Raw genomic sequence first — 12,381 nt, 5'->3', positions numbered from 1 at the left:
CACACACACACACACACACACACACACACACACACACACACCATGACCACACACTCACATACATCTTTTCAATTAGATGTTATTTTTCAGCTCTTGGGTAACATAACTTCTTTCAACCAGAAGATTGAAATTTTTTTTTGGGGGGGGGGATGCAAAGAAGAGGGAATTAGGCCTAGGAAGTAGGTTTCTAAAAAAATGAGAAACAGAAGGAAAACGGAAATAAGTTTTGTTGAAAAGTTGCTTCTGGTGGTAGAGGTCAGGTCTTTTTCCTAAATACAGGGACTGGATTAACCAAAAAATATAACTTGTCTATTGTAAGACAGCGTCCTGCTAGAGGGAATGTTCAGGCAGACAATTTCTTACTGATCCAAGTATTTCAATGTAGCAGGAAACAAGACCATTACCTAAGGCTGAGGAGGGGACAGAAGATTTTGAAAGTCTGAAGAGAAAGGGTTAAGTCAGTCATTGAGAAGGCAAGTCTACTTACCTATAGAAGCTGAGAAAATGGAAGGCACCAGTTTTAGGTCTCAGTTTGAATGTGGTCAGGGTCAACATCATGGATGTTGGAAGCCATGGGTTTTCTTTCCTCCATCAGCAAGAGCCCTGTTAGAATATTGAAGGTTTATGTGAGGCAATTGCTCCTGGCAATGGCATTGAGTGGATAAAGAGTGGGCGTCAGTGGTGAAAAACACAGCCAGCAGTAAGACCCTTTGATAGGTGGGTCTAGTGAAAGTAATGTCGCCTCAGGTCTGAGAATAACTGGAGTTCAGAAAGAAACACGTGGCAGGAGATGTGTGAAAGTCAGATAAGACAGATTTTTTGGTAGTTATTGGTAATGATTATATTTATGATCAGAAAATTACTTAGTAAGTTTTTATAACTTAATCTTTATCTGTGAGGCTAATAAAATCACCGCACACTCAAATGGTAGTGTTTAGAGCTACACCATACACAGAATAAAAGGGAGTAGCCCAAGGCTGGTGGGTATGAGCTCAAAGACTGAGGACTTTATATAAAGGGTCAGGAAAACAGTGCTCTCTGATCCCCCTGTGTGCACCTCCAAGCTCCGAGATCTTGAATTATATATGCACCTTCATCCTCATCATCATTATATACTAGAGATCTAACCCAGGGCATTGTGTGTTAGGCAAACAGTATCCCAAATAAACTATATATCTCGCCTCTGTTTCCCATTTAAGTATATTAAAAATAAAATAGCAACTCACCAGCACTCTTTAACATAAGAAAAGTCATTTTAATCACCGGAAGATCTCCATGTTGTTTCTACTGATTTAAATCTGTATCAAACTAAAGCATATATTTCAAATATATTCATGTGTAATAACAAACTTTTTTGTTTAACAATTTGGTTATTGTCCTTGCTTCTACACATGGTATGAAATGGTTATATATCTCATAAAATATCTATAAAACCTATGGGTCTGTTCTGCTTTGTGCAGGAAGGATTTTGGATAATAGTACAAAAGACCTCCGGTTTGTGTTTACGCATCTTACGCCATTCACAATGTATGATGTCTATGTTGCTGCAGAAACCAGTGCTGGGGTTGGACCCAAGTCAAATCTTTCAGTATTCACTCCCCCAGATGGTAAGAACTTTCTCCTTTATAAGGTTGATGTGATAATTTTGAAATGCTTGTGAATGTTATGGAGTTAGTGAAATGTAATTTTAATGAGGAATTTAGTTTCTGTGTACTTAAATCCCATTATTTTCCTTGTTAAGTTCCAACTACTTTATTCTGAACCTGTGTTCTTTAGAATATCAAACCTGCAGCATGCTTCATAAAGGAAAGGGCCCCAAAGCAGGGAGGACTTAAAACTGTGCTCACTGTGGCAGAGAGTCATGGTAGATTTTTAGCAAAACACCAAGAAGTCTTAAATTAATAACACACATTTGATACTGCTTAATGACAGTATTCAGCAGACAGGGCATAGCTCAACTGCAGGATTAAGCAGACAATGATTGTGTTTTCTCTCATAATTCACTTCCAGAGAAATCCCTATATTTCGACCACCCAGAACAATGTATTTTGATGAGGCATTTTCTGAGCTTATAATGAACAAAGTACAAAGTTCTCAGCACTTTCAGAACATTTAAAACTAATATATCTCAAGAAATTATAAGGAGTGTGTTTATTAAGCACCAATATTTTGGGTGAGATCTATTGCTAAAGTGTGATTTACATTTTCTCGTTCATTCTAAACTTGCTCAATGCCTTCCTTGCTGTTTAGATATAATTACTGACATAAAAGCCACCATGTTTCAGAATAAACTAACACTAGACAAAGTTTCCTGAGTTTGTGTGGTAGCTAACATACAATAACTGAGAATGTATATATGAACAAATATGTGCATACACCTACTGCCCAATTCAGTTGGGCATTCATTCCTTAGAGTATCACTTGTGAACTAGACCATTAGAGGGCAGCAACCATCAGGAAATTTTATCCATCTGTCCCTTTAAAGAAAAAAAATGAAACCTCAATACTCAGTGACTGTCAAAACCATTAAGTTTATCTATTTTAAGTGAAATATCTAAATATGTACACACACAGATTTGTATATGTAATATGTATACATATTAGGAAAAGGATTTCATTTTTGATGTTGAGATTTTAATGTCTTGCCCCATCCAAAGAGTTTTTGCTTTGTGTGATTTCATAAAGTTTTCTCCAACTTAAACCAAAAAGTGCTTTTGAGCATTTTCCACAAAGCTAAGTGTATTTTTGGATGGCTACAAAACACAGCAGAGCTTTTCTCAAAGAACTCCTCGACTCACTCTTGTTTTTAAACATTTATTTGCTATGTGTGTGTATGTTTGTGCTGTGTTTGTGTGTGCATGTGTGTGTGTGTTACATGCCTCTGTGCTAAAGAACAAGTGTGTAGATGAGCAGAGAACAACTTTCATTGTATGGGCTCTGGTTCTTTCTTTTTCTTTTTGCCTTTGATCTGGGATCGGTCTCAGCTGATCCTGCTTATGGGCACAGCCTATACACCCTGAGCCATCTCACCAACCCTATTTTCTAGTCTTATTATACAATCCAATGCATTTCGATCTTTCTGCCTGCTTTCCAGTCTGTCTTGGGGGCCTTTAAAACTATAATTTTAGAGTTGTCATTTTATAAAATCTATAATTTTAGATATTTGTCTGGGCAGGAATGTAGGTCAGAGTACATGCTTAGCATGTGTTAGGCACTAGGTTCAATCTTTAGCATGGAAATAAAGCAAAGCAAATTAAAAAAAATCTTGTTTCTTATTATTGATCTTGCTCTCCAGCATTTGACTAAGAAAGAGTTCAATGACATGTTGAAATCAACATTGCTATCTTGCTTGGATTGGTTGTCCCTTAAAATGTATTTCCCTTCATTTAGTCACTTTTTATTCACCAAATGAATAGATTCCTAAGCACCCTCTTGTAGATTTTTCAAATGAGCTGTGTTGTATACCAAATTTTCTTGAATAGATGACTCTTTTTGTTGAATATGAAAAGCAATTTGTCCTGCATTTTATTCTACTGTCTCTGTCAACTACTTATCCCAGAGACTGCATTCTGGAGGCTGTGAGAGGGTAGCCACTGACTACAGGGAGCCCCATCAAAGATTGGAAAGGCAAGAGTCTTACCTGCTCAAGTCCACCTTTCTTCACGGGGATCGGTGACCATTCTTTCAGCTGAAGGAAGGGCTTTCATGAAATGCTTTAGCAACTGCAGAATGTTTCACCTTCTGATATTAGCTATCCTGCTCCCAATAATTAAAATTGTTCCATAAAAGACTACTGAAACTAGCCAGGCATGATGATGCTTGCCTTTAATTCCAGCACTCAGGAGACAGAGGTAGGTAGATCTTTGTGAGTTCAAGGCCAGCCTGTTCTTCAGAGCAAGTTCCAGGACATCCAGGGTTGTTATACAGAGGAAAACCAAGGGAAAGAAAATCCTGAAACTACATGAGACCATAAAATAGCTCATTGCATTAGCTACAGTCAAGTAAAATTTAATATCTGAATTTTGTTCTTTATCATTTACTATTATGAAAACGTGTGTTGTATTTTAATTAACATTACTTATCCTCTGTCTCATGTCTTATTTGTTTCTAATGTTCTGTTTTAAAATAATTAGAATTAGCTTATTCCTCCTAAATTATCACCTTTAAAAGTAACTAGGGTTCTTAACAATGTTCAAGTATTCATAGATAAATGCTTGGTTGACCTCTTACAGAGAATGGTGTATCTATCACATCTCAGTGTGGTTGATTTCATTAACACAGACTCTGAAGATCCATAGTCGATTTGGTTATCAGAAAAAATATGCTAGTACTGTTCTATGGGGTCTATCACTTCGATTTTACTGAGTGTTTATCGACTTAGGCAAAGAAGAGAGATTATGGATGGGAAATGGCAATTTAGTATCAGCCAATGTTCCAAGCATTATATAATTTTTGGCAAAACGTGAAGAGTTCGTCACTTTTTCTTTTTTTCATGAATCTTAGTGGGCTTTAATTTTAAGCTTCCCTCCAAGTTTTTTTTTAAATAGAACTTTATTTTATCTAGAGTAGGTCTAATCATGGAGAAAATTTTCCTAATGTGCTTTCTGTGCTACAAGTGATCATCCCATTTCACTTTTCCTCATAGCTTTTCTTCTAAGACCTTCACATGATCCAGAATTTACCTATATTAATTTTGTGTCTGTTCTCTTTCTTGTTTGTCCATGAAACTTACAAATACATTGTCTTGATGACTCAGTCTCTGCTGCTAACTCCTTCAGAATTGATTCTGCACTGTGAATAATTGCCCTGCGTGCTTAGTTTTCTTTAATTTTGTATCGATCTTAAAAAAGGATCAACCTAATCCAGACGTCTCTGGTTTCTCTGTTAGAGTGTGTGGGATACAAGATAAGTATCTCTCTAAAGAGAAAAGACGGGGTTGTCTGTTCCACTTCCTTCATCCACTAAGGTTTTTGTAGTCTGAAAAAAAAGAAGCAGCCCCTTAATCTTTACTTGAATTACAATAGGATGCATTGGTGTCGTGATATACTTTTTAAGTTTTGTTGATGAATATACATAAAATTGCCTGCTCTTATTCATGAATGTGGCTCACATATTAAGAGACAGTAATAATCCTTTCGTATTTTTCTATGGCATTGATATATTTAATGTGTTCCTAGTATGTTTTCAAAAAGTAGAAGAGACAATTCTATTTCAAGTAGAAGACATATGGTGCCCGTCTGATTAAATAAAATGTTTAGTTATGAATTATGTGTTAATTTAAATTAATGGAAAATGCCTGATCTCTTCTATGATATATATCAGTGATATATATCACACAATGCTGTCTAAGGTCCTTGCTACACAGCAATGCCAAGATAATGCGTAGAAGAAGGTAAAGAGAGGATTTGCTGAGTCTATTGCTCTGTTTATAATTTTTCTATCCTTGGATAATGTACAGACGTAAACACATTGATAACAACAAAAGTGCTAGAAACAATAACTTTAGTAAGATACAACTTTTATGAGAGGTAAACTGTTGGAGGAGAGGGTTATCTTCCTCTTTCTTCCTTTTGTTTTCAGGTGCTTAGACTAATAACAAGTGCATTCAGGAGTGTTGAGTGACTCATAGAGCATGAGGTCCTACCCCAGAACTATTTCCTTAACATCTTTCATAGACCAAATTTTATGCTTTCCTGAGATCGAACATTATTGGGGAAAGGAGTCTGAGGAGCTATCCTCCATTATAGACTCAAAATTGTAGCAAATGACCTTGCGCTTCCCTCCCACTTTAGATTACAGATTTTGTCCATGCTAGATACTAGAATCCCAACCACCAGAACTCAGTCATAAAGTAGTTAATAGGTAACTAGAAATACTTATATTTTTACATCTTCTAGGTGATTTCTGTACTGATAACATTATGGAGACAAAGAAAAACAATCTATTGGGAGCAAAGTCTACGTAGTTTTAGCATACTGTGTGTTTGAAGTAGCTATGAATATATTCTCTGATAATAATAACACTTTGGGAGTTATTATTTTCAACTCCTATCTATTATTTTAGAAAGTGCTTCTCTGTTTCTTCCTGCAGTAGTAATGGTTCTCTTCTAACTGAAATTTGCTAGCTCTAGCCCACTGTACAATGGCTAAAGGAAATGAGATTAGTGTACTATTCTATCTTGACCATAAAGGGAGATGTTTCTATATCATATTTTCCCATTCTTGAACATGTAGCTTAGACATTCTTTTGATTTTTGAATCCTTACAGTAACCTTATGGGAGGTGAGGGAAAGATAAAAAATCATGTATCCTATAGGTGAAGAAGGGGGGCTGTCAGGTTACTGTCAAACATGATGAAATGCCCAGGTTTATTTATCCTTCATTTCTTGTCTTCATGACACTAGGTTGTCTAGCTCTCACTCTTGACCACTTTATATGCAAATCTTGTTTTGACTACTCTGTGCTTTTCACAAACTGTTGTTTGCTTTTCCTATTTCCCCCCCCACTGGCAAAAAATGAAGACAACTAAAAGTTGGTTTCCCATGGTTAATTTGTAAACTCAGCAGACACACTTCAATTGAGTCTACACACAAGTTCATGTACTAAATTAAGAGGCAGCCAGGTACACATGTCAACTGCATTTCATTGTATCCTAAGCGTGCTTGATATTGGTTTTGGGTATGCTATAATTTTTGTAAAGACTTCAAGGCTTTGACTAGGCATTAATTGTTTATAAAGAGCATCTTGGGGAAGGTTGTTGTTGTTGATGTTTTGTGTGAACATGTCATGCTGTGATTGTAGACGATAGGGAACAACACTTGGGAGTCTATTCTTTCTTTACTTTTATCATGAGTTCTGTGGATTGAGCTGGGATGCTCAAGCTCAGGTTGTCAGGCTTGAAGGCAAGTGATTTTAACTCGCCCCCCAACTCCCAGCCCCTGCCGTGCCCTTCTCCCTGAGCATCCCTCAAGTCCAGAAATTATTTCAGCAATATGGTCCGATTGAACAGTGTGACTGCTTTTTCTTTGGGGAAAATAATTCCATGTTATCCCATTCCTCATACTTTGAGAAGAATGCACATACAATTAGGTTTCAATATCCGTGCATTTGAGGAATCTTTTTGCCACAGTTAATTTTTAATATGTTAGTAATTATTCTAGTCAGTTTTCCCAGAGCTATTTATACATCTAATATCATGGGCTAAGGATTTAGGGAGTACTTTGCACTTGAAAATGTATTTACTCTTTCTAATTCTATTTTAAAATACTTCTCCAGTTCCAGGAGCAGTGTTTGATTTACAGATCGTGGAGGTAGAAGCCACAGAAATAAGAGTTTCTTGGAGGAAACCTCGACAACCAAATGGAATCATCAGCCAGTACCGTGTAAAAGTGTCAGTCCTAGAGTCAGGAGTCATTTTGGAAAACACTCTGCTCACAGGACAAGATGAGGTATTACACTTTTTATTTCCTGTTTTGCTGAGCCTGTTCTGTTGGCTCTGGTCACTGGTAACTTGGCCGGTTTGTCAGATTTCTACATTAAGTATTGACAAGTTTGATACAAAGGAAGTAAAATAAATTGAGGTATGTTGACATGTTAAGTAGATCACAGTTCATTTTAGGCCTTGTTAGCTAAGTGTTAACTATTCTCTTTCATATGAAAAAATGTCTATTGAACCATCACACGGGACTAAATGTACTTCTATATGTGGCTCTTATTATTCTCATCCAGTTACTATGTTATTTGCGGACTATGATTATGAATGAAATGTTGTCTCAAAGGCTTAGAATTAAGAACAGTTCCCCCAAAAGACTGCTGTCTACAAATAATTTTGTCCTATTTGAACTCCAGCACCTAATGGCCTCAACACTGCCTTTTCTTATTGAAAGCATATAACTAAATATAAAGAAGTTCAAGTGTTTCGTTTAACATGAGAGGAATTGGTCTTTGTTAATACACTGCATTTAAGCACAGTGGTTACCTTATTTTCTGCTCTTGTCTCTGTTAGGGAATGTAGGGAGCTGATGTGCTTCTGAGGTACTACCCTGGCCAAGCCAGCCACTTACCAGTGAGGACCCTTAAAGTCCCTAGGCATGCTAAGGTTGTGTACTTAGGACCAGAGTAACAATAAGTGGGCCATTAGAAACATATGTGATGCTTATTAAGAAATTTGCTTCTGCTGTGTTCAGTTCAGAATTGCTATTCTTTGTACCTGTGATATCTGCCCTCTCTCCAGTCCCTCTGTTTCTGGTACCAGACTTCCCTTACCTCTGGCATTGATTCCATCATAGTACTCAGTGCTATGTATCGATTTAGGACCTCTCATCCCCAGGTTAAACTTCAGTCCTATCTTGTGTCCTTTCTTCTGTGTAATGGATGTTGAGTTGTAGGTTTTCTGATATTCTAGCTGGCATCTCATCAAAGAGTGGGAGCTTAAGCATTTGTCCCTGCAGAGAACATCTTAAAATAGATACTTAGTCTTCTTTGAACCAGGTGACAGGTTTCCCAAATTTGCTAATGCCATTTGTTGACTAGCCAGACACACCTGTTTTTCTCTAGAAGTTAAAAGGTTCTGGGAAGGCCAGTTGGCGGTCCTATAACATAGCAGAAAGAACTTGATAATTAGAGCCATTCAATCTATATTTAATTATGGTCCTGGCTATTAGAGGATGAAATGGTTAAGAATGTAGGTACAGAAGACAAATGGTTAGAGCTTAGTGCCTAGTTCTGCCATTATTGATGGCATAATCTTGGAGAAGGTGGCCTGACTCTCTTGAACTTGAGACTTAGGAATTACAGAAGTTCTTATAACGAAGGGTCAATGATGGGTGTTCAATGGGTGATATGTATAAAGAGAGCAGCACTGTAGCTGACATGTATTAAGTTCGGTGCTGATACTTGTGACTTGTTGGAAATAACCTTGGCATTCCACCCTTCAGTCTACTCAACATTCAACTCCTAAACTCTCTTAATAAGAACAGTAAGAAGAGCCATTTTATTCTCATATCTGCACGGGGTTGGGGAATCAGTTCTTGTTATATCAGATCCATTTCAGGTCCTCTGCGTCCTCATGTGGTTGGTTATTATTCCACTTTAAAGTATTGATGAGGGATGGTGGATACATCAGGTCTAAACCAAGGGACCTTGGGTTTTACTTTCACTCTGCTGTGCCTTACAACTGTGACCTCAGACAAGTTAACCTATAAAGAATTTTTACTTTCATTTTTTTAAAGTGTGTGTGTGTGTGTGTGTATACGTGCCTGAGTTTGTTTACACATGGGGTGTATGTGTGGTTAAATGTATACATGTACAGTGCACTCACATAGAAGTCCTTGCGTGACTTCTACTTTTTTGAGGCAGGTTCTTTAACTGGATCACAGTCTTCTTGCAAGAGCAAGGATGGCTGCCCCAAGAGCTTCCAGGGATCTGAATACATCTGCCTCTTTGTCCCAACCCTGGAACCACTGGTTCACGTCATCATACTCAGTTTTTCAGTAGGTTCTGAGGATCTGAACTCTAGCTCTCTGGCTTTTCAGACAGTTGCTTTACCAGCTGAGTCGTCTCACCAACTCACGCTTCCCCATTTTATAATGCTCCCACACATGTCTTACAGGGGCAGCAGTAGAGCACAGCAGATAAAACCCCTGGCTTAATAATCTTGTTGATTATCTTGTTTTCTTGTCGTGGTATCTCTCAGATTAGGTATTCTTGCTTCCCATTCACCTCCATGTCTGTCTCAAGAGCACTTTACGTTTTTAGAATCTGGTTAGGAGTCACAGGTGACCTCAGTGTCGAATACAGGGATGAATACTGTTAACAGTTCTCAAGATGTTAACATATTTCATCCCAAAATGAATATATGTTCTTTCCAAAAATTCACCCTCCTATCTGTTACTGTGTGGGCAGCCGGCGCCTAAAAGATGGCGCCGGTCTCTGGTGCGGGTCTCTGCCAACACCACTGCACAGGTGCTAGCCTGAATCTGGCGCCAACCCCTCCAGAGCGGGTGCATGCAAATTAAGGTGCGAGCAGACTGACCAATCCTAGGAGAACACATAGCCCTCCCCAGTGCTGGGGTGTATATAAGGAGTCCTCCCTGGATTCCCGGGGTTCCGTAGCATCCAGGCATTCCTGAAATAAAGCTGTTGAGAAGAATCCGACCTTGTTGCGTTTTTTCTTGCCGGACGAGGTGGGCGCAACATTACTGTACAGCTTTTAATGCCACTGGTTGTTTAATTCTTCATCTACTTTTGTATACTGCAACTTGGCAGTGTGTGAGGTTTAAATGATTAAAGTGGTTAGTGATGCTAACAGCTGTCCTTTCTATTTACTAATGTATTTATAGAGACATTCAGGGGCTCGTTTTTCAGCTCTTACTTCTCATAGCACTTTCCTATGTCGTTGGTTTGTTTATTTCTTTCGTTGATATCAGGTCTCCAAGTTACTTGGGATGAATCACCATGTACACTGAATATAGCCCCTGTTAAAACTGATCTCACACTTCCAATCATTGGTTCCTCTTGGTAACCAACCACTCATCCGTAATCATTGGTTATGTGTTTCCTATCTTTTACTTCTGCCATTGTGAATTTTTACCTAGCATGATTCTACCAGGGGTCAAGTGTGTCTAAACTCCACTGCCTTAAAACAAAATAACAAAACCAAATGAAACAATCCCCTTCCCCCCCCCCCCCCCCCAGTGAATAATTGAAAGACAGGAAGCAAGAGGTTAAATTGGGATCCTAGAAGTAGAGACATGGGACTGAAATGATGCTGGCTCCATAGGCTACCCAGAAGAATGTTGGCTAGGACAATTAATAGTTTTCAAGTGACAAAGATGCTGTTTAAAGAGAGGCTGACCTAGCTTGATTAAGCACCAAGCTATGGGCTGAGAATGACTTCATCTCTTGGGCTGATTTTTGTTTTGAAAATTGTTCTTTAAGAGGAGAGATTCAGAAGACTTGAAATGAGCATTTGTGACATATGTGGCTGATTTTTCTTTTAGGATAAAATGTCAAGAATCGCACTATTGTCCTCCTCTCATGAAAGCTTGAAATACTGGGGTCTTCTTCAACTTTGTTCTCTTTAATGTTCAATAGTCACATAGCCAGCTGTTTGCACCGTCAGAGAGTAACAGTTGAGCATCTCTGTCCCAGTCCTGGGTCCCTACCTTCATTCAATATTGCAGACCCTGTCCTGATTCTCCATTGCTGTCTCATTATGTCGGTTTCCCACTGTTGCATAGTCACTCACAAACTCAGAAGCTTCAAACAAGGCATTCCTGTTAGATCACAGTTCCTGACAGCCAGAGTGCAGAACAGATTTACTCAAGATTTATGCTTAGATCTGAGGGCGTCTGGTTGGTTGATATTATTGTTCTTTCTTTGGGGTTGCAAACGCCTTCAGCTCCTTCAGTCCTTTTCCTTTAAATTTTTTTTAATCTTTTTTCAATTATTTATGTATTTATTTATTTTTTATTAGATATTTTCTTTATATACATTTCAAATGCTATCCCGAAAGTTCCCTATACCCTCCCTCCGCCTTGCTCCCCTACCCACCCACTCCCACTTCTTGGCCCTGGAATTCCTCTGTACTGGGGCATATAAAGTTTGCAATGCCAAGGGGCCTCTCTTCCCTGTGATGACCGACTAGGCCATCTTCTGCTACATATGCAGCTAGAGATATGAGCTCTGGGGATACTGAATAGTTCATATTGTTGTTCCACCTACAGGGTTACAGACCCCTTCAGCTCCTTGGGTGCTTTCTCTAGCTTCATTGGGGTCCTTGTGTTCCATCTTATACATGACTGTGAGCATTCACATCTGTATTTGCCAGGCACTGGCATAGCCTCATATGAGACAGCTATAACAGGGTCCCTTCAGCAAAATCTTTCTGGCATATGCAGTAGTGTTTGGGTTTGGTGGCTAATTATGGGATGGATCCCCGGGTGGGGTAGTCTCTGGATAGTCCATCCTTTTGTCTTAGCTCCAAACTTTGTCTCTGTAACTCCTTTCATGGGTATTTTTCCCCCTATTCTAAGGAGGAATGAAGTATCCACTCATTGGTCTTCCCTCTTCTTGATTTTCTTGTGTTTTGCATTTTGTATCATGGGTGTTCTGTGTTTCTGGGCTAATATCTACTTATCAGTGAGTGCATATCTAATGACTTCTTTTGTGATTGGTTTACCTCATTAAGGATGATATCCTCCAGATACATCCATTTGTCCAAGAATTTCATAAATCCATTGTTTTTAATAGCTGAATTGTATAAAGGTACCACATATTCTGAATCCATTCCTCTGTTGAGGGACATCTGGGTTCTTTCCAGCTTCTGGCTATTATAAATAAGGCTGCTATGAACATAGTGGAACATGTGTTCTTATTACCA

At 38.5% G+C, this 12,381-nt stretch overlaps 1 protein-coding gene across 1 annotated transcript in view; it reads left to right on the top strand.

The window, feature by feature from the left end:
* Positions 1 to 12,381, top strand: part of Ptprq (protein tyrosine phosphatase receptor type Q) — a 198,954-nt gene that overhangs the window by 12,900 nt on the left and 173,673 nt on the right. Inside the window, exons 8-9 of the mRNA XM_021174928.1 lie at positions 1,461 to 1,607; positions 7,275 to 7,447. Of these exons, the coding sequence (XP_021030587.1) occupies positions 1,461 to 1,607; positions 7,275 to 7,447 (320 nt within the window). The remainder of the gene's footprint in view (positions 1 to 1,460; positions 1,608 to 7,274; positions 7,448 to 12,381) is intronic.

Source organism: Mus caroli, chromosome 10 (genome assembly GCF_900094665.2).
Source record: "Mus caroli chromosome 10, CAROLI_EIJ_v1.1, whole genome shotgun sequence".
Classification (NCBI taxonomy): Eukaryota; Metazoa; Chordata; class Mammalia; order Rodentia; family Muridae; genus Mus; species Mus caroli.
Note: the sequence above shows the minus strand (reverse complement) of the source record. Positions and strands in the feature narration are given on the sequence as shown.